This window comes from Crocuta crocuta, unplaced genomic scaffold (genome assembly GCF_008692635.1).
Source record: "Crocuta crocuta isolate KB4526 unplaced genomic scaffold, BGI_CrCroc_1.0 scaffold229, whole genome shotgun sequence".
NCBI classification, from domain to species: Eukaryota; Metazoa; Chordata; class Mammalia; order Carnivora; family Hyaenidae; genus Crocuta; species Crocuta crocuta.
Window position 1 is genome coordinate 3,713,364 of NW_027536464.1, and position 21,696 is coordinate 3,735,059.

Below are 21,696 nucleotides of genomic sequence, written 5' to 3' on the forward strand. Positions count from 1 at the left end.
GGGGGGGAGGGGAGGGGGCGGTGGTCCCCCGGGCACCACAGCATCCAACCCTTCCCTCATCCTGGGAGGCAGGACAGAGCTCATCTGGTCTGCCCAGGGGTGACAGGTGGGGACCGAGGGAGCAGAGTCACCCCAGCTCGGAGCTGACCCAGGGAGCGCCACAGGTCCCGGTGGCCAGAACGTGGGCATCCGTGCTTCCCAGAACAGCACGGTGGTTGGCGCCGGCGTCCCACACCCAGCTCTGCTCTTCACTAGTGAGGCAGCCTTAAGCAGGTTACTGAACCCCTCTGGGCCCCGGTCTCCCTACCCGGGCACAATCACGGAGCCATTTCACAGGGTGGCTGTGAGCGTCACGTGAAATGGTCACTATCAAGGGCTGGGCACCGTGACTGGCACGAGGCAAAGCCAGAGTGGTAGCCTTGTCCGCAGATGTCTCAGGTGCTGGCCACAGTCACTGCTGGCCTGTCAGAGACGCGTGAGGAGCCACCCCAGGCAGCCCTCGAACCTCCTACTCCCCAGAAGGTGCTCAAAATGATTGGTCAGCTGAACCCCCACCTTTCACAGCAGAGCAAACCAAGGCCCTGGGAGGACGGCATCTTGTCACAGGATTTCAACCCGGGTAGTGTGGCTCCAGTGGCCACAGCCTGAACCCCTACACTAACCTGCCTTTCATGAAAACGGCTGCAATAAACCAATGGCACAGGTCCTATTATGACCCCCAGTCTGCAGACGAAGAAACGAAGATCACAGGAAGGCTAAGTAATTCAGCCAAGGGCATGCAGCTCCAGAGGGGAGACCTGGGACCTGGACCGGACCCGGTGGTCAGGCCTGAAGCACATGGGCTCACCCACCCCGGGCAGCACCCGGCTTTGCCTGCCGCACCCAGTCCGGGACCTCCTCGGAGAACAGGCAGAGCCGCCTTGGTACCGCATCACCCACAGAGCCCATCTTCCAGCCTGAGGACCACTCCTGGGGACACCCAGCCACCTCCCGGGCTTCAGCATGAGCCATCTCCTGGGCACCCCAGAATCTTGCAAGCTAAGTGTAAGTGCTCTTACCCCAGCTAGTACTTGGAGAAACTGAGGTACAAGGTCTTGCCCACAACTTGGGAGACAGGCCCAGGCCTCCTACTTTTCTCTCTTGATCAAGAAAATTAGCCAAAAGAAAATGCTTTTACCTCTGGGCCCCAGAATCTAGAACCTTCCATGAGTGTGCCCAGCCAGGAAGAAAAGTAGGAGAGGAATCATGATGACCGCTCCCGCCCTGTGACTGGTTCCGGCTGGCGTCACTGTCCCTGTGGGGAATGTGGCCCAGCGGCAGCGGGGAGCACACAGTTGGATCAGCAGGGCCTGCTCCGCTGACCACCCCAGCCATGTAGCTCCCGACCAGGCCACCCGGAGTCAGGCCAGGCCAGGGGTGAGGACAGCAGAGCCTCGAGCTGCTTCTCCAGCCTTCCCTTCCCACCCTCCAGGCACAGGGCCAGCTTCTCAGCCTCCAGACAGGAGCCCCTTGTCCCTGCAGGATGAGCTGACCTTTAACTGGCCAAAAGGTCCCACTGGCTCCATCCCCCTGCCTGGGGGAGCGGATGAGGAGAGAGGAGGGAGGCCAGGGGTGGAGAAGAGTCCAGGGCTCCCTCACCCTCTCCTTCCTCCCCTTTCCCTCCTCTCACTGCTGTGGTCTCCCTCCACCAGGCTGTCCACCCTGGCCTTCCACGGCCTCGCCTTCTTTCCCCTTCATTATTTTACCTTTTGTTTGCCTGGCACTTTACTAAATGTTTTTACATTTATCATTGCATTGAATCCACACCAGGGAGAAAGACGGAGACATCGAAAATACCTTCAAATTGCCAAGTGTTCTTGTTAAAAATGCAAACATCTCCAGAACGATGAACAATTAGGCTGGCAGCCTTTGGTACCTCAGAGCTAATTCAGTTCATCCTCTCCCTTCTCCCCCACCACTCGGCACAGCAGATGGGGTGGGGGCAGGGGGGAGGTGTGTCTCAGCCCCTCAGCCCCGTGGGGTGTCTGGGCCCCCAGGAGGAAGGGGGAGGGAACCAAGGAGGCAAGAGGAGAAGCCATGGACTTGGCAGTATTGCCTGTAAACAATATGCTCTCATCAAGCCCTGAGTTCTAGCCCCACCGCGGCCCCCGTTCCACTCGCTCTGAAATCCATCACTCATCCTGGTGTCTCCAAGATCAGAGGGACGATCTTTTTTCAAGAAAAGACCTAAAAGAATTTCAGGGTGGATTCAACAAATCCAAAATCCTGGAGAAGAAGCAGGAAGAGGTGGAGGGGGGTACAGAGGGTCAGGAGCAGGTCGGGGGGGGCCAGGCCAGCAGGCCTGACTCCCTCTAACCCAGCTCTGCCACAGGGGCCCAGAGTCCCCAAGACAGCACAGCTGGGAGAAGCCCAGAGCCTGGGAGCTGGTGTCCTTGAAAGGACATATCCTGGGCCATGGGGGTAAATGGAGAGATCTTTCCTTCAAGGGGGTCTCAGTTATCCCCCAGTAAAAACAGGGGAATGGGCCCACAGGCCTGGGGATGCCTCCAGCTCTGGCATGCTTCAGTCCCAGGACTGAATCAGAAAAACAAGTCTAAGCCAACCCCCAGAGAGGCATCTCAAGAGCTCCCGGGCTCCAGGCATGCCCCCTGTGGGAGGCCGCACCCTGCACCCCATCGCGCACATTCGAATGAACCACACAAACAAATACGACCCATATATAACCCTCAAGGACAGAACTGAGTGGCAGTTGACCGTCTGACATAATGTTAGGTTTTGCAGCTAAATTAAACACGCATTAATTTCGACTGCAGCTTGCTTTTCACATGGGGGAGCCTATCGCTTTCATGTCCAGCCCTCCAACGTTTTCGTTGGCTGCTGATGAAAGCTTGTAGGTCCTGCACACTGTGTCTACATTCCTAGTGCCCTGAGCCCAGGGAACTCAGGCAGCGAGGCTGAAGAAATCTAACAGCAGGTTGAAAAGAAATCTAACAAGTGCAGCGTTTGCTGCACAGGAGTGATCTCAAGCTCCACTCAAGGCCACCTCCTCTGAGGAGCCCTCCCAGGCCACCCCAGCTCTCTAGAATCCCTCCCCTGCCAGTCTCAGAACACCTGCTGCTCCCCGTAGATGGGACTCATTTAGCAACAGCTATACGCCCTTGTGTGGCCCTTCAGCTGCATTCTTTAGCTCTGTCTTCATTATCTGTGCTCTGTCTTCTTTCCCCACTAAACTGTGCGCTCTCCAAGGTGCCTGGTCCTCTCCTCCACCTCCTCTGTGAACCCAGAATGGCATTCACAGCTAACCAAGAGAGCCGAGGCCATGTGAGCCGGGGCAGTGCTGTTCGGAGAGGAGCTAGAAGCCACTGCTACCACCTACCCTCCATGCCGTCCTCTCGGGGGCCATTGAAGTTGTCATAGGAATCCCAGCGGATGAGGGGGTCCGAGGTGTTATAGTCCACGGACACACTCGGCCCGTTCTCCAGGTGTTCCATGCCTGAAAGGAATGGGAGGGGGGGGGGGGGGGGGGGGGNAACAGCTTCCCCAGGGACGCTCCCTGAGGGACTTCTCATTTTCTTAACCAGAGTAGGGTGGGACCGGTGGCTTAAATTGGACAGAGAACCCAGGAGTCTGGTTTCTTGCATTCTTGAAAAGGCTCATACCAGGTCGCAGGGGTAAATCAGGACGAACACTGAGGAATGAAGTTCCCCCCCCCTCCCCCCGCCACCGCCTTCCCAGGGAGAAAGCTGGAGGGCCCTCAAGCTGGGTATCTGCCTCTTCCTTTTCTGTGTCCCTGGGGCCCCTGGGACAGTGCCAGGGGATCAGAAAGTCTGCCCCTGGAGTCAAGGGGAGTGCGGAAGAGGCTCGTGATGAGCAGCACGGGGTCAAGGACATCAGGGAAATCACAGCTGTGGCACTGAGAAGACATGCGGTCATTCCAGCCATCCCCCGGCCTCCCACTTAAGACGTCCTCCACTTCAGGCAGAAATCCGAGGGGAGAACCAGTCTCTCCCACACACCCACAAGAAGGTGAAGACCGCACAAGCCCTGAGTCCTGCTTCTTCCCAGGGCAAGTCCCTTTCCTGACCTGGCAGTCCTTTCTAGAATCTACCCAGAGTCCCACTGTCTGTAACCTAATTTCATCTCATCCTCCCTCTGTTCTCAGATAGGATGGAAAACAACTGGCCTTCACATATAAACCAGTCGAAAGGCTTGATGGCTATTATTAAAGTGGCCTTCTCATCTTCAGTTTGAACCACCTCAGTCTTCATAAATACTTCTCATCCATTGAGTTCCTCTGGATGTCCCCTCAGCCACTCCCTCCGTTCACCATCGCACTCAGTCTCTGAATATAATGGGATGGTGACCTAATGAGACCAGAGCAGTTGACACAACCCAGCACCTCTTGGTCAGCTTTTTTATTTTTATTCTCCAAAGATTAAGTCATCAGTTCACGTTTAGCTGAGGGTCCACTCTGATACCCAGATCCTTTACTGCTGGCCCGCCTTGCAACCACAGTAACTTGACAGTTGTAGAGCAGATCAGTAGGAGAATGGCCGGACTGGAGAGAGGACAGTTTGGCATGAAGACAAGGGCATGGAAAAATGAATTCTAACAAGCTAATACCTTGAATTTTCTCTGGTCCATAAGAAAATACAAATTCCACTTTGCCATATTCTGGAAATCGATCATCTGAAAAGGAAGAAGGAAAGACAAAAAAGGGCAATTAATTCCCAAAAAGGGCTCAAATCTTAATCTTTCTAGAGAAGATTAACACAATGTGCATATAAGGGTTGATAATACCACATACATGTGTAATGAAATGAGCTTCTTTAGCCCTAAGTCCTACTCGCCCACTCATTTCCATTTCTTGTTCCACTAGTGGTTACCTCTAAGACTCAAAATAATAGACACTTTTTTTATGCCGCTATTTCTAGATACACCAATTTCAAGTTATCTCCACTGATTTACCACTATGAAGATGATTAATTTGGACCACTAATTTCACTCCTATCTCCCTTCTTATTAAATTATTATTATTATTATTATTACTTATTCCACTTGCCTTTGAAACTTTAAATCCTAAGCCAAACCTCTATTTCCTAATCTGTCCATTTTCAATCATGTCTCCTGACCCCCTTCCGTGTAAGAGGAGAAAATTTGTGCCACTCCCCCTTCCCCTGCCTTTACCAACTCCACTTTTACATTGTCTGTTACTCCTTTATTTTTCCTTGTTAAGACTAATAACATTTACATTCTGTTCTGTAATTATAATGGCATCTTCTGCTTCTGCCCTCCTGGCTTCAGTAGAGAGGAAGCTCATCACAGAAATATCCTTCTACTGCATGAGCCAGACTCTACTGGGGGAGTCAGGTTTCTCCTCCCCCGAGCCACAGCCCTGCTCTCTGCCCTTGGCCTGAGCCCAATCTGCACACAGATCACCATCCACTGCTTGTGGGAAGCAAAGTTACAGGAGGCATGGTGACCACTCCCTGGGGCACCCATCATGCCAGTGCACGTCTCCATCCCTCCAGCGTCCCTTCAGAGTACCACACTTGTGTGTCTCTATCTCCCATGAGACTGTGAGTCCCCTGAAGGTAGGGCCTGACTTCTTTCTCTTTGTATCCCCAGGGTCTAGCACATGCCTGGCACATATAGACACACAATGATTCTTGGTGGGTGGGTGGATAGATGGATGGATGGATGGATGGATGAGAGATAGACAGATGAGCAGATGAATGGATGGAAAGATTTGGATGAGTGAGTAGATGTATGGGTGGGTGGATGGACGGACAGATTTGGATAGATGGGTGGATTTGGATGGACGGTTAGATACATGAATGGATGGGTTTGGATAGATGGATGTGAAAGAGTGGATGGATGGATGGGTGAATGGATGGATGGATGGATGAATGGATAGATGGATGGATTTGGATGGGTGGGTAGATGGATGGGTGGATGGATATGGATGGGTGGGTGAATAGTGAATGGATGGATTTGGACAAGTAGGTGAATGTGTGGGTGGATGAGTGAATGGGTAAATGGATGTGGATATCTCTCAGGTCTCAATGTGATGTAGACAAAACCTCAAATAGATAAAGAAGGGAGACACCTCCCTAACCAACTCTCTTTCCCTCAGAATATGGTTCCCCCTTCATGGCTGCCATAGCTCCCCCATTATTGCTCTTCTACCCTGTGGTAAATTTATTCCTTGTTAAGTCTGTCCCTCTACTCAGTGAGCCCACCTTTAAAGGCATCATCAAGGTCTTCCTTCCCAAAAACAACCCCTAGGTCATGGATGGCACAGGTGTGGAACTGCACACGGAAGATGACATCTCGGGCTGGGCTCCGAAACTTCTTGTGGTAGCACTTCAGCTGGGTGGGAAAGAGAGCAGAGCCCATCAGGAGACTAAGGATGGGAAACTGGGTCTCAGGGACCATCCTTATTAGCTCCATGACTGAGACCCCAGGGCTCACCCAAACCCTGTGAAGGAAAGGTCACCAATATCAGACAGGATCTCAGAACTATCTGGGGAAATTTCTCGAAAGCAGAAACTTAAATTACACTAGAAAGTGTAAACTTAAATTACAGGAGGAAAGACTGAAGTTAGAATTGAAGGAGTCATTGTCACCACAGGAAGGTGGCTCACACTGAGGTATTTCCCTGGACATATTCCAGAATGAATGACAAGCACAGGAGAAGAGATGTCCAACTCTGAGGCAGAAAGCACAAGGACTACTGGAGGCTGAAAGCCTTTGCAGGAGCCCTGACAGCCTATGGCCCCAAGGCTGGGGGCCCACGAAGAGTGAGGATCTTATCCGAAGAGGCAGGAGGGGAGCAGGAAGAGAGAAGAAAGGAGAAAAAGTAAACAGGGAGGAGGGGGCTCGAGACAGAGGGGCAGCACTCACCAAGATGTCTCCCTTCAAGAGCAGGCCCGGCTCGATGGTGATGCAGATGCTGGTCTGGCTGTCTCCTTGGACGTTGCTATGGGAGAAAGATGAGCGGAGAGAAAAGGAGCCGCTGAGGGGATGGCTGGCATGCTGGTTCCCTACTGCCCGCCTGCCAGAGGGCTCCTGGGGAGGCGCGCCACCTCTGTCCCTCAGCCCTGTGCCAGGCGAGACCCTCCTAGAAGAGGTCCTGGCCCATCCCCCCCACTCTTGTCCCTGGCCCTCGGCCTCAGGCCTCAGGCACCCCCGGCCTCTCATGCCTGTGGAATACCTACTAGATGCCAGATGTGTAGACAGGCTGCATGGCCTGGTAGATCCGGAGAAACGGCCGACACCCTGTAAGGGAGGGGGATGTTAGCTAATACAGCGGGGACGGTGCAGGGGTGGGGGAGAAGGTGAAGGAAGGAAGGGCTGGGAGAGGAGAGGAAGGAAGGGGAAGAAGGAAAAGAAGAAGGAGAAAATGGGAAGAGAAAGGAGGAAGACATACTAACTTTCCACTTGAGAGGCATTTTTAAGTTTATAAAAAACATGATCACGTCCGACATCATGTGCCAACAGGCACTGCCAGTGTCTAACCCATGAACAGACTGAGGCTCAAAGAAAGCTCAGGAAGTCATGCAGTCAGGACACCAATCCAAGCATACATTTCTACCCCCACCCCCACCCCAACCCCAACCCACCCTTGCTGCCAGGCTGCCTCTTAAGAAAAGAAGATGGGAGACAGGAGGGGAGGGAAGCCAGAGGGCTTGGGCAGGTACCTCCTTTAGACTCGAAGTTGGGGATGCCGTGCATAATCACATGGTGCAGAAACAAGGGCTTGTTGTTCATTTTGATGGAGCCAGAGAGCAGACCACTGAAGTAGTGCACATACCTGGGGCAGGGAGAGGGGCAACTTCAGGCAGGGGGCCTGCCCTAGAGCAGAGCCATCCTGGTCTCTTTTCTGGACCCACCTAGCTCTCCACCACCAGCACCCTCCTAAACCTCCTGGAGGCTGGGGTCTCCTCCCCAACACAGTCCTTTCTTGCTGCCTGGAGCCCCATGTAGAGAGGACAAGCGGGTACCACTCTAGCAGGAGCGGAGTCGAGCCCATACTCCGCTTTGGGGGTTCTCTGGTGCCCCCTGGTGGTCAAAATGGACATCTCTTTCCAGCTTCACTCCCAGCCCAAAAATCGGCTGGACCAAAATTACCCCCACACGTCCCTGATGAGCATCGTTTAGCTGCTCACCACTGCACAAGGCAGGCTGATCCACCACCAACAGCTCCAACACCTTAAACCTAGCTTAAGCCAAGCTCATGCTTATAACCACAGGCCCCAGTTCTGCCCCCACAGACGCCCTAGCCACATGACAGTCCAGCAAACCGTAAGAGCTTAACAATTACAGTCCTGCACTTCCTTATACCACATGGAAGTGTATGAAATTCCTCTGTATCTGGTATTGAAAGACATATAGCATCTACTATGTATTCCTATCCCTAGGGTCAACATTCCCCAGTTCTTTCTGGATCTTGTTGGAAGAATGCAAGAATTAACCCATCTCCACTCCTCCTAGAAGAGAGGGGAAATTAGGCCCAGAAGAGTTGCTGACACATGGCAAGAACACACAAAGGCGGGGGTGGGTGGGGAGAGAAGGAATGCTGTCTGAACTCCAGTGCACCTGCCAGAAAGAGAGGCCCGTTCTTTTGGCATGGATTGGTCGGTGTGTCTTCCTTTTCTGAATGGTGAGCTGGGTCAGCCACACCAGTCACAATGAACCCTGAGACTCTGTGAGGCAAGGGGGCTCTCTGTGGCTGGTGGAACCAGAGCCCACATGACCATGACAATGGTCCCCTCCTATCTCTTGGCTCCTTGGCCCACCTCCAGGCTTGTGGGTCTCTGTCCCTGGGCCCAGGTGGGGCCACCTCAGACTACCCAAGCAAGATAATCTGATGGGCAGCACCGGTTCCTATTCAGCCCCTGCCCAGCCCCCAGCCCCATTACTCAAACCGGAAACCTGGAACGGCGGTTCCTATCAGGCCTCTCAATCGTGCCAACAGGATGTGTCTGTGTGCTGGGGACAATAAGCCCGGGGGTGGGGTGACAATGAATGGGGCAGTTGCAGGCAAAGGCCCTCCCACCTTCTCTCTCTGCCCTCCTCTCGTCCAACTGCTCCAGTCCCGGTGAACGACACAGCCCAGAAGGCGGGAAAGTGGTAACAAACATATAAGGAGGCCAATAGCTGCATGTTCACACATGGGCACGGACAGAATCACCCACCCATAAGCAGATGCAGATGCAGATTTAAGCTACAAGGCAGACAGATAAGCATACACCGACTGCGTGCCGTGTGAGCACACGCGGTGCGCTGCGGAGCCCCTGAACACCCCTACTGCCGAGCCCGGGCTCCAGGCGTTCAGCTGCAGGGGTGTGGCTACTCTGTTCACTCTCTCCCAGCCACACTGCGCCATCGTAACATCACACTCATCTATTTGCCCCCTTTATCCTTCAAGGTCAGACTCGTGGCCAAGGCCACCAGCCATACGTGGAAAGCCAGGGACTGACAAGTGGGTACTTGAATGACCATTCTTTCCTCCCTGGGAGGGTTCTCATTGATCCACAGCTGCTGCATCTGGAAGCCCCAGAATTCTCTGTGCATAAACACATCCTGTTTCTGATCGCTGATCCAGAGCGTGTCTACTGGGTGTCCCGTGTCCATCACAAGACACTGGGTGACCTGAGGACTCATTGCTGCTTGGGCTTCCCACTACAATGGGAGAAACAGTCCCCAAAGGGGCCGGCGCCCTTCTAACAAGGCAAGAAAGATGGGGGTGATGGGGAATAAGATGGGGCACCCCAGCAGGGAGAGGTAAAGGGGTGCTGCTTGCCTGATCAGTGTTCTGAGGGGCTAGAAAAGTCAGTGGGATGCTCTGGCCTCTGGGCCAGTGTACTTGCTGCTCCCTCTGCCTGGTGACCCCAGCCCTGCACTCAGATGCTTCATTCTTCCTCCCACAGCCTGCCCCGCATGTCACCTTCTCAGGAAGTTCGGCGCTTGTGCCCACCCCATCCCTCTCTAGCCCATCATGTTCTGTTGGGTTTTGTTCCCCCTCCAAGTACTTCTCACAAACTGAAAGTTCCCTGATGGCTCATGTCCTTGGGAAACTCCACAAAGACCCTGCTCAGAGGGCCACACAGCTCTGGCCACACAGGGGCAAGGGCCCCATTCCAATCTCCACCTCTCCCCTTGGAGCCTGGGCTTCTGACTCGCACTCACCTGCGGCTTCCCCATGGCCCACCAGCCCTGGTTCTATCTGTGCTCTCTCAGCCATCATTAAACAGCACGTTATCCACAGGGCAGAGGCCAGGGCCAGCCCTCAGGACGGTGGGCAGCACAACCCTGGAGGCCCTGCCCTGGCCTGACTTACAGGCCCCCAAGTACATTCTAGTTCTGCTAATACTCGCTATGGATCCTGGCCATGTTGAGTCCCCTCCCTAGCCTCAGGCTTCTCATCTGTAAAATGGGGGTGCCCTGTATCATCATACAGTAGCTCATCATTCTTCAGGGCTGGCCTCAAATCCACCACCTGTGACAGGTGCTCCTTGACCCCCTTCATTAAATAGCCCCAATCTCCTCTACCAGCTCTATGCCACTCAGTTCTCTTTCTTTCCTAGCACTAACCACTGCCTGAAAGTGCCCTGTTGGTCTATTTACCTGTGCGATGCCCACCTTTCTAATTGGAATATCAGCTCACTGCCGGCAAAGCACTTTGCCCTGGTCAACTAGATACCCCCAGCACCTGGAATGTAGTCGAGCCATAAAACTTGTCCAATGAATCAGTGGGTCCTCTCTGCCCTGCTTCCTCCCTGGGCTGCTGTGGACTCCCATGAGACCACGTGCTTGAGACCCCTTAGGAAAATTTGTAAAGCTCTCCCAGCAGAAGGTGACCCTTATGCTAAGAATCTGTGACCTCTCCGGGGCAGGTGGCAATGACAGCGGCCCCCTACAGGCTCCCCTAAGGCCGGAAGCAGTCAGTCCCGCTGCCAGGACCAACATGGCACTTCCTTCTTACACAAGCTGCCTTCTCACACCCAGACCAGTGCATCTCCCATCAGGGGCCCCACTGCTCTCCAGCACTGGCCTCAGGAGCCAGCGGCCATGCCCATCTGTGGGCACACACAGCCGCCCGCCGGCTTACCCATGTCCCTGCGCTTACAGCACTCCGGGCTGGCACCTGAATAAGCATGCTCAGTCCCTCCCCTAGGCATAGCTGTTCCACCCCGTGTAGGTGCCTGAGGCTAGTCCCAAAGACAGTGCATGCACGTGCACACACGCACACACACACACAAGTGTGTATGCACTGGCAGCGAGCCCTGGAGACCCACCTTCTCTGAGACGGCTGACCAATGGGCACAATCTTATCCTCATAGAATCGTTTCATTGCAAACCGGTCCAGGGCCTGGTCAGCGCTGCAGGGAGACACACAGGTGGTCAGAGGAGCCAACTCCCTTGTCTCCCTACCCCTGCTCCTCCAGACCTGTAGAGCCCTCCAGCCACACCACGCTGAGAAGCTTTCAGGAAAAGAGTGCTCCAACATCCCTACATCCCATACGGGGGAGCCAGACTGGCTGGCCTCCCAATTCCAAGTCTGCCACTTACTTATTAGCCCCGTGCCTTGAGGCAGGTTAATCTTTCTGAACCTGACTTTCCTTTCCTGTCAAATAAGACTGATATGCACCTTCCTTGAAGGTCGTTATAGCAATTAAGTGAAATAACATGCATAAAGAGCTTAGCAAATGTCGCACACAGTAGGTGCACAGGAAATGTTCCCCATTAAGGAAAGATTAAGCTGGGTTGAGATTCTTACAGTCACAAAACCACCGTCTAAGCCCTCCACAGAACATTCTATCTGTCTGCAAAGAGATCATTTTGAAAAGAAGAGACAGATGATATAGCCCCCCTGTTCTTGACTCTTTAACAACATCCCATTCCAGGCCCCAAAGGCCTTATCAAGGCCCACAAGGATGAGATAACTTCTAGATGATTCTGCCAGGCCCAGATCTGATCCAACATTTCCTTCTGACTTCCTCACCTGCTCACTCAGGAAAAAAGGAGGCTGGTTGCCAAGGAAAAGGGGTCCTGAGAGAGTGGCTGGGTGGGGTGTCCATGGATGGCCTCAGGGCTGCTCCCACCAGTGCCCCCAGTAGAGGACTCTCCTTGTTCCTGCCCTCCGTGCACAGCCACCTGCCTCAGAGCCATGGGCAGATCCCTCTCCTTTCTGTGGGCCTCTCCACCCCACCCCGTCATTATTCTCCCAGCCAATGAAGGGAGAGGCCACGGAGGGACGGGCCCAGGGGGTTCCTGCTGTCAATATTCAGAGAACGAGAGGCTCTTACCTGGCAGAAATGTTGCTGTAGTGCATGTAAGCTGCTATGACAACGCCTATCCTGCCTCGGTTTCCCTAAAAGAACCCCAAAGACAAAACCTTTATTATAACCCAGAACCCATCCAGAAGCCGTGAAAAAAAAGGGAGTAGTAGCTGGTGAGAGGGGTGTGGTTCAAAGGAGGGAGTGAGATGCAAGGGAGGGGAGCAGGTCGGGCTGAGTCTCGAAGAGAAGACACGCAGTTGATCATCTGCCACACCTGAGAGCCCCACAAGCTCATGACCCCCATTTCTCAGGTGCCCCCAGGACAGGATCTACCATCCCCTAGAAAGGCGAATACACACGGACTTGCACGCTCAGAATCCAATGATACAGGCAGGCACATATGTCCATCCGAGGACACGTCCATGCATGTGTGCATGTGCTCACATACGCACACGTGCGTACACGCACACACACTCACACACAGGCACCCTGAGGACCCTGCTCTGACCTTATTGTGTAGAACAACGACGTTGTGAGGGTCTGCATTGAGCCAAGTGTCCATGGCCTTGCAGACGCTGCAGATCTTCTCCAGGGCTGGGGTGTGAAGGTCAGGCCAGCCAAATTCCAGTACCTGTGGTCAAAGCCATGAGTAAGAAGTGTCAGGAGCCCCGGAGAGCCCACCAGGGCAGCGGGAGCCTCGCATACACCACGTGCTGGCCCCAGGGCACCGGCCTCCAGCCAGCCTTGCTTCCTGCCCCGCCTAGCAACCCAGAGTGGGGGCAACACTGTGGACCAGAGACCCTGGGCCCAAGTGTCCGCTCTCACACTGCCTTGTTGTGGGGCCTCGGGCAAGTCATGGCCCGTGTCCCGGCCTCAGTTTCCTCATGTGCATGTAAAACAAAGGCTTGGAGTCAATGACCGCAAGGTCCCTTCCACATGACTCTGACCTCAAAATGTGCTGAGCCCCCTCTGCCAGCGTTTCCCCCAAGTTCTCCTCCCACAGACGACCCCAACGCCTGGATCAGGGCCAAAGAGGAAAAATGAAGAGGCTCCAGACATTCACAGGTCTTTTCCAGGCCCTGACACGCAAGCCATTGATTTTTCAGGCCGACCAAGGGAAGCCTGGAGGGGACAGAGAGCAGATCTGAATGGCCATCTTCAGGCTCCTCAAAACTTTTCTCAACTCATTGATCATTAAACTAAAAGAGAAATGCCTGGAAGAGCCCAGAGAGCACATCTAATCCAGGCCATCTACTTTCAGAGGGGCAAACTGAGGCCCAGAGAACTGTCACCTGCCCAGGGTCCCACAGCAACAGACACAGAATCTGGGAGGCAGAGCAGATATCCACGCAAAGCCCGGCACTCAGCCCACCGAGCGAGCAAGTGAAAACCAGCCATTGGCAATTCCCAGTCAGTTTAAATCCAAAATGTTTTTCAATATGACTAAAACTTTCACAGCTCCAGCCTCACCCCAAAGATGCTATATGCACCCCAGGGGGTAGACCTGGGTGGGAAATTGCTGCATCCAGCTTTGCTGTCTTCAATTTGTATCAAAGAAACCGTAAATATGGTATTTTCTGTGTCCAAATGTGTCTCAGCCCTTCCCCCCCCACCCCGAGTCTGAAGTAGGGACCACAGGAGAGGGAGCCTAGCTATTCTCCTTCTCTTCCAGGCAGTGGGAAGCCCCCACCCCTAATTCACATCAGCTCACCTTGGTGTGGAGCTTTGTGATGTCAGGCCTCCGCTCAGAGAGATTGAAAAGCTAGAAGGAGGAAAACGAAGAGATCATGAGATGGTGCTAGCTGGCTGGCTGTCCATCTGTCTCTCTGTCTCTCTTTCCTTGCCTTTCCACTCCTCCCAACCACCCAGTGAAAATTCTATCCATCCCTAAGCTTCCAGTGGAGTCCCATCAGACCCACACATTGACCAACAGGCATTCAACTATAGGTTCTCAGGATAAAGAGGAGAGAGGGGGCGCCTGGGTGGCTCAGTCATTTAAGCATCTGACTCTGTCTCAGGTCATTATCTCTCAGTCCATGACTTTCAGCCCCATGGCAGGCTCTGTGCTGACAGTTCAGATTCTGTGTCTCCCTCTCTGTCTACCCTCCCCCACTCGTACTCTGTCTCTCTCAAAAATAAATAATAAAAACATTAACAAAAAAGTTAAAGACGAGGAGAGAGAAGTACAAAGACATTCAGCCCCAACCCTCAGTGAGCAGACAGACCCCCAAGATGTTGTTTCAAGATATTCAAGCTGAAGATGAGAAGGGGATGCAGCCTGTCTCGGGTCCCACAAGCCACCCATTCACACTGGACAGGAATCCGGTGGTGTTACATGATAAGTGTTTGGCCATCTCTGGTTTCCACTTCACGTGTCAACTTTTGAACCTCATGCCTCTGAAAAAGCACCAGCTCTGTGGTTGGACGCCCTCCAGAGTGTGAAAATCACCCTGAGTGGGGCCCCTCAGACCCTTGGCGCCCCTCTCCCAGCAGATACCCCCTGACACCAAACCACATCCCATAAGACCCCCCCCGTCCCTGGAATTCCTGTCTCCACCCCCACCTCATTGCCCAGGAAACTCGAAGAAAACTGTGCTGTCCCCTGCCCAGGAAAGCGGACCACACAGCCTGCAATGGGCAAGACGGAGGGAGGGTCGCATGGCAGTGAGACCCACAGAATCCTAGACTCCTGACACTGGGAATGNACACACACATGGATGCCCCTGTGTACACATACATGCACTCATGCACACACGCACACGTGCACACATGCCCATGTGTACATATACACACACTCATGCACACAGGCACACACAGGCACATGCATGCCCATGTATACATGCATATGTGCATGTACACATGTCCGTGTGAACATATACATAGTCATGTGTGCGCGCACATGCACACGGGCACATATGTGCACGTGCATGCCCATGTGTACATATCCATATACTCGTGTGCGCACGCATGCACACGGGCACACACATGCACACGCATGCCTAGGTGTACATATATATACATTCATGACCACGTGCACATGGGCACACATGCACACACATGCACATACATACATTCATGTGCATGCGCACATGCACACATGTGTACATATACATACACTCATGCACACGGGCACATACATGCACACGCATGCCCGTGTGTACACATATATACACTCAAGCACATGCACATGGGCACACACATGCACACACATGCCTATCTGTACATATACACACTCGTGAGCACATGCACGCACACGGGCACATGTGACTTGGCTCCATTGCCACATTCCAGCCGCAGACACACTCCTTCCAGTAAAGCTGGGCTGGAGGATAAGTGAAGACTCAGGCCACGAGCAAGGCAAAGAGCTGGCCCAGGGCGGGTGGGCAGGGGCACCAGCAGCAAGGACGGGGGTGGGGGACATGTACCAGGCCCCATCCTCACCAGGTAGCTGCCTCCATGTTTGGACTTGAGCATCTGGGCCACCTCTCGGAGGTTGCTCCGGAAGTTCTCCTCGTTGGTTGTGCTGGGGAAGGAGACGGCGATGATCCTCTCCGTGACATACACCAGGTCCAGCTCACAGCTGTCCTCCGTGGTCCGGCTCACACTCATGTTTCTGGAGAGACAGGAGGCAGAAGGGGGTGCGGATCAGAACCCTGCTCCTCAGGGCAAGGTTTAGGGATCTGTACCCCCTACACACCATCAGTGGCCCATAATTCCAACCCCGGAGGCCTGGCTGTCCCCTGACCCAGCGCCAAGGCCAGAGGCCTCCCCTGGCAAAGCCAGTGCAGCCAGCAAGGCCAGGCTGGGAGCACAGGGAGAAGGGAGCTGGGCAGGGGCTGGCAAGGGTCTCGGGCCATTTCAAAGCCAAACAGTGACGACAGCAACCCTAGGTGCCCATCAATCCTGTTGGTACTGCCTTCAACCTGTAATCCCAGAGGTCAGGGTCAGGATCAGAACATGCCAGGAGCCCAGGAGTCCAGCTCGGCCTTCCCACATGCTGTGGCCACCTGGTCTGGCGCAAGTCTTCCAGAGGATCCTGGGACGGATCCGGAATAGGAAGGAGAGCAGTGGGTGGAAGCCAAGCATTCTGCGGCCCTCCCTTTGCTCCTGAGCTGGGGGGAAGGGGGGCAGGGACTTCTCAGGGGAAAGGGCAGCTCAGGTGACAAGCTCACCTGGGCTCCAGTAAGCCAGACCACAGCGCACATTCCAGCCCTCCCCAGAGGCAGGCCAGCTCCTGCCCTTTGTTCCCTGGCTCTCCCCCACCTCTGGCTGCTCCCACCGCCCGCAAGGGCTATTTCTTGGCAGTGGCCTCCGTGACTTCTAAGAGGGTGATGAGCCTCTGCTGCTGCGGTGGTAGGTGGCCACCTGAGCTCCTAAAAGAAGCGAGGAGCCCCCGGGCTAGGCACTGGGTGAGGGGAGGTGGGTCTCACTCCTTTATACCTCATTCAGCGTCTCTTCCAGCGGGAGGGCCCAGGGTGGCCCCAAGAGGGCTGGCAGGAAGGGGATATGGGTCTCAGGACACTGAAGTTCCATTCTGAGGCCTACCTGTGGCTTCTGGGGGCAACTTACACCCTCCCTGTCACCATACCTTCTTACCCTGTCACCAACTCCCTACTGCCTCCCTTCCTCTTTCTATCCAAGGCGGGCAACACTCCCATTTCCTTCTGAGAAACTTTCACTACAGCAGGGTCAAGGTGAGACTGGAGGGGCAGCAGAGAAATACCACCAGCGTATTTCAAAGAGACAGGGTGGCACTGGCAGAATCCAGATGTCCACTAGGGTTAACTCTGAACCCAACTGTGCACATGGGGCTTGGAGGTAGGGAGGCCAAGCGCAAGGTGTGGCTTCTCCACGGCAGCAAGGACAGGAGCCAAGTGGCAGAGGGGCCAGTGGGCTGTGGTAAGGAGACCAGTTTGAATTTGACCTCTGAGCTGGGCCATTCCTTGTCCCTAAGATAAGGTTCTCACTGCAGCCTTTGGGGGCGGGGATGGGGGTCCAAGGCAGAACAGTGCCACCGCCTGGACAACTTCAGCATCGCACCCTGCACCCTCACCCCAAGGTGGTTCTCAGCTGTAAGGGAAGGACAGGATTCTCTAAGGGGCCGCTCAGGTCTGCAGGCAGCTGGCACTGGCAGCTTTAGCTACATACCAGCGCTCCCTGGCTGGGCTCCACTTCCCGGGAGCCAGATTCTCACTTATCTCAGGAGCCTCAGATGTGGAGGTGAGGCAGAGAGGGAAGGGCCCAAGCCAAAAAACCACAGGACCTGGACACAGACTCCAGATCAGCAAGGCACCGAGTCCTTGTGCATCCCCTTCCCCAGCCCCCGCCAGTCCAGCCAGAGAGAGAAGTGTCCTTTCATAAATGACCCTCCAACATCAAAAACCCCTGCCCACGATGAGGACCTGGGTCTAGCACAACCTTGATGCCCGCCAGTCCTGAACCACACCCAGGCTTTGCCTCCTGTTGGATGCGTGACCTTTAACAAGTCACCGCACCTCCCTGAGACTCGGTTTCCCCATGTGCCAAATGGGAATAGAATACTTACCTTGCAGGGTTGTTGCCAAGACTAGATGAGATCGTGCAGGGACATTAAAAAAAAAAAAAAAATCCAGCTCAAGGCCTGGCTTCGAGCTAGAACTCAAAACATGGTCATTTCCAAGGGTCTGCAGCTACCCGCATCCTCTCTCGGTGGCTTGCCCATCTGCCCATGCTCGCTACCTGTAGCTTTATGACTTCGGTCTCAGATACCCAAGGGCATGACTTCCTGGAAAGACCCACAGTGACCTCACAGCGGCACCTCACCCCTCGCCCCCTGCCCCACACACAGGCCAGGCATACCTGATGGGCTGGGGATGAGGCTGGACACTCGGGGTGACTCTGCTGGAGCCCTGGGACAGAGGAAAGAGAAGCGGCATTAGGAAGGAGGCCAGGGGAGAGCTGCCCATGGGAGCAGTGGCCAAACACAGATGCTCCTCTCACCTTGCCGACATTCCAGCCCAGGCACCCTAACATCCGGGCAACACAGCGACCTAACGCCAACAGCAGTCAATGCCGATTCATTGTGAGTGTGCGCGCGAGCCCCCAGAGGGCCCAGGGAAGGAAGAAACCCCAAGTGCTGAGAAATGTCCAGGCTGGTGCCGTCTGCACTGAGTACACGCTCAATAAAACAGTTACTAAATGGATGGAAACACACTTCATCTTGATTCACTGGACGTCGTAACAGTAACCCCCAGTGGAGAACACCGACCGCAAGCATGACAGAAGGAAAGACTGGTGACAGCAGCCTCTGCCCGGCTCTGAACCTTTGCCCCCTGACCACCAGCATCCCACACTCCTCCCCTTCAAAGCAGCCATTTGAGCAGACGTTGTGGGTCGAGAGCAGTAAGGGGCGGCGTGTACCGACCAGGACCAGTGCTGGGTGGCCAGTCATCCTCCTGAGGACCCACCGTCCATCGTCTGTTACCTCCTCACCCGCTCTCATCTCTAGGGCTGTCAACTTGCACAAATTTAGGCAAACAGACCCAAGTTCGGGTCCCCAACAGCCCAAGACAACCCAATGGCACAGTGATGAAAGCTCAGGGTCAAGGTCCTGCAACATCCTGCTGGGCGACCTTGTGACTTAGCGCTCAGGGTCTCTGTATCATCACATGTAAGATGGGGCCATCCTTATGGAGCTGTCTGAAGAGTAAAAGAACGCATGTGTATGAAGCACGTCTATATTGTTACTGTTATTACATCTAATACAATTAAAAGGGTAGTTATGCGTACAACCCACATTCATCTCTATACAAAATCGGAGCCCTGCATCACCTCTACCACCGTCTGCCACCCATTCTGTCAGCCACCTCACATGATGCAAAATTGAACGCCCAACTTCGAGATTCCTGGGCCCAGCCAGAGCTCTCCAGGCCCATCGGCACCTTCCACACATCCCTGTGCCTCCCCGAAGCCAGCCTTTCCCCACCACCAAGTTGCAACCACCTCTCCGAGGAGAAAGGACCACAGTCTGCCAGGGAGAGGAGAAACTGACGCACAGTGACTCACCCCCGGGACAACGACTGGCAGGATTCACCCTCAGACTTTGGGTTTAACCACTGGGGCCCTGAGGAGAGAAGCACGTGGGGAAGCCCGGGGGCCTGGCTCCCGGCAGGGCCCGAAGTCAGGGCAGCCCCATGAAGAGAAGGACTCTCTATGCAGCCACCTGTGAGGAGGCTGCACCCCAAGCACCCTCTGCATGGGCTACAGCCCAGCTCTGAACTACCCAGCCTCTGAGGCAGCAGCAGGAGAAACAGCCAAGCTGGGCTGTCGGGGAGGAAAGTGTCTGTCCCCCTCCACAGACCCCTGGCCATGACAACTTGGGTTTGCATGAGTCAGGCATGGGGGGGTGAGGGGTGGTAGGAGGGATCGTGTCTGGTTTTCAAGCCCCAAACCAGGCTGTTCCAAAACTAGCCACCCAGAGGAACACAGAGACCCAACACTTCATCCATCTTGATTTCACTGGGCCCTGAAGAGGAGCCGCTGGACGGCCCCAGGCCTCAGGCCCTGCTCCAGGCTCCGGGGCCACCCTGCTATAAATAGCCCCTTGGGTTTCAGCTGTTGCTGATCCACAGCCACTTTGGAGGAGGCCACCACAGCTGCCTCGCACAACGGGAAGCCACAGCTGTAGCCGAGGCCCACGGTGTGGTCAGGGCCACAGGTCCAGGCCCACGGAGCTGCAGGGAGACAACGTGATGCCGAGACCGGCATGGCGATGGGGCTGGGGAGCCGAGGGGAGCCGGCAGCCTCCTCGGGCGCAGGGGTGAAAAGGAAGAACGGGCCAGGAGAGCCGGATCCTGTTTCTCCACCCCCCCTCCCAGCGTTACAACACTCCACATTCCTTAACCTCCCCACCCCAAAAAAGCCCAGGAAGATAAATAAAAACTTGGCCCCAACAGCGTCTGGCCATGTCGCCTCCAGAGGGGATAAGACAAAGTCCAAGCCGGCTCCACTCCGCCAGGCTGGCCGGGAAAGGGGCGGCAGGGGAGGAAGCTGCCCTGAACCGTGACCCCACCTGATGACAGGGACGGGAACAGCTGGATGGTCATCCCCTGTTGAATCACTGGGCTGTCCTCTAGCTGACGGGGCTTCCTGTTTTCTGCAGAGTTTGAGGACATGTGACACTCGCTGGCAGAAGGCAGACACACGCGGGTGACAAGCCTGAGTCGAGTGGACATAGAGAATGGCACACAGGTGTGGGGGCAAGGGGGTGAGCGGGCACGGCCTAAGGCTCCAGAACACACAGGTGACCTCACCCACGAGGCCAGGGATGGGCGCCCCCCCAATGCACGCCTCAGCCCCCAGGCCCTCCCCCAAGAGGCTGGCAGCCAGTGGAGAGATCACTCATCTCTGCTCTCTGTCATTGGGCTCGTCTCCTCATTCCGAAAACCCTCACTGAGAGCCACCCGCTGTGTCCCAGGCACCAGGGACCAGAGGAGCCCAAATCCCTGACCTCAGAGAGCTTATAGTGGAGGAGGGGAGACATTCTTCAAGAACAGACATGAGAAGCCGCTGCCGGGTCTCACTGGCCAATCTGTAAAACGGGTACAACACCATGTTCATGCAATCTTATGTGATTCACCTGTTCCACCTAAAGCCCCCAGGGGAAACTTCCAGAGGCTTTTACAAAGAGTACTACAAAGATATTATTTGAAAAAGAAAAATGAGCTTGCTGTCAGCCTATAATCCCATTCTTCTCTCTGGGGCTCTCAAAGCCCTTTGCCCATTTGGCTTTCACTTCCTCCCAGCTTCTCCCAGGACAGAGATGGATAATACAACTTTGATCCAGCTCCCTAGGCACCAGGAACTCCCCTACAGTCATCACCAAACCACGATCTCTCTTTCACTAAGAGAACAGCGTGAAGGAAATTCCACAGCTCCCCCACCAAAACAGTGTCTGACTTCTCCATCAGGAAGTTCCTCCTAATATCTAACCTTCACCCTTTGTCCCGCTGATCCAGCCAACTCTTTTTGCTTTGGTCCTCACTGCCAATGACCACTCCCCACTCGGACACTTATGAGTGGTTCAAGGTCTGTGGCCCTAGGCTCCGTTATTTGCCGCCTTCTTCACTGTGCGGTAAAGAGCGGGAACCCCAGCCCTTGGGTGGGGTTGGCTCAGAGCAACAACTGTGTGGGAACAGTCCTGCCTGCCTCTGAGGTCCACAGACCAAACACAACAGCTCTGAACCAAAAGAAAAGCCATTTCCTGAGCCCCAGTCCCCAGGGGGCCGAGCTGGGAGGAGGGTCCATAAGCAACACCGGGGGCCACGTCAGACAGTCAGAATTCGGTGCCCAATCTACGTCAGGGGCCCGTCCCCATTCCTACCTCTGCTCTGGGGGCTGTGGCCACCCCCTCCCACCCCCACCAGCCCCT

The 21,696-nt window shown here is 54.8% G+C and overlaps 1 protein-coding gene across 1 annotated transcript in view; it reads right to left on the reverse strand.

The window, feature by feature from the left end:
• The window catches only part of TNS1 (tensin 1), a 189,647-nt gene that overhangs the window by 76,788 nt on the left and 91,163 nt on the right, over positions 1–21,696 (reverse strand). The window contains exons 7-18 of the mRNA XM_077748685.1: positions 18,126–18,175; positions 15,729–15,900; positions 13,999–14,049; positions 12,796–12,918; positions 12,315–12,379; positions 11,304–11,387; positions 7,704–7,816; positions 7,221–7,281; positions 6,907–6,982; positions 6,243–6,372; positions 4,624–4,689; positions 3,377–3,493 (exon numbers count right to left, since the gene is read on the reverse strand). Coding sequence (XP_077604811.1) covers positions 3,377–3,493; positions 4,624–4,689; positions 6,243–6,372; positions 6,907–6,982; positions 7,221–7,281; positions 7,704–7,816; positions 11,304–11,387; positions 12,315–12,379; positions 12,796–12,918; positions 13,999–14,049; positions 15,729–15,900; positions 18,126–18,175 — 1,108 coding nt within the window. The remainder of the gene's footprint in view (positions 1–3,376; positions 3,494–4,623; positions 4,690–6,242; positions 6,373–6,906; positions 6,983–7,220; positions 7,282–7,703; positions 7,817–11,303; positions 11,388–12,314; positions 12,380–12,795; positions 12,919–13,998; positions 14,050–15,728; positions 15,901–18,125; positions 18,176–21,696) is intronic.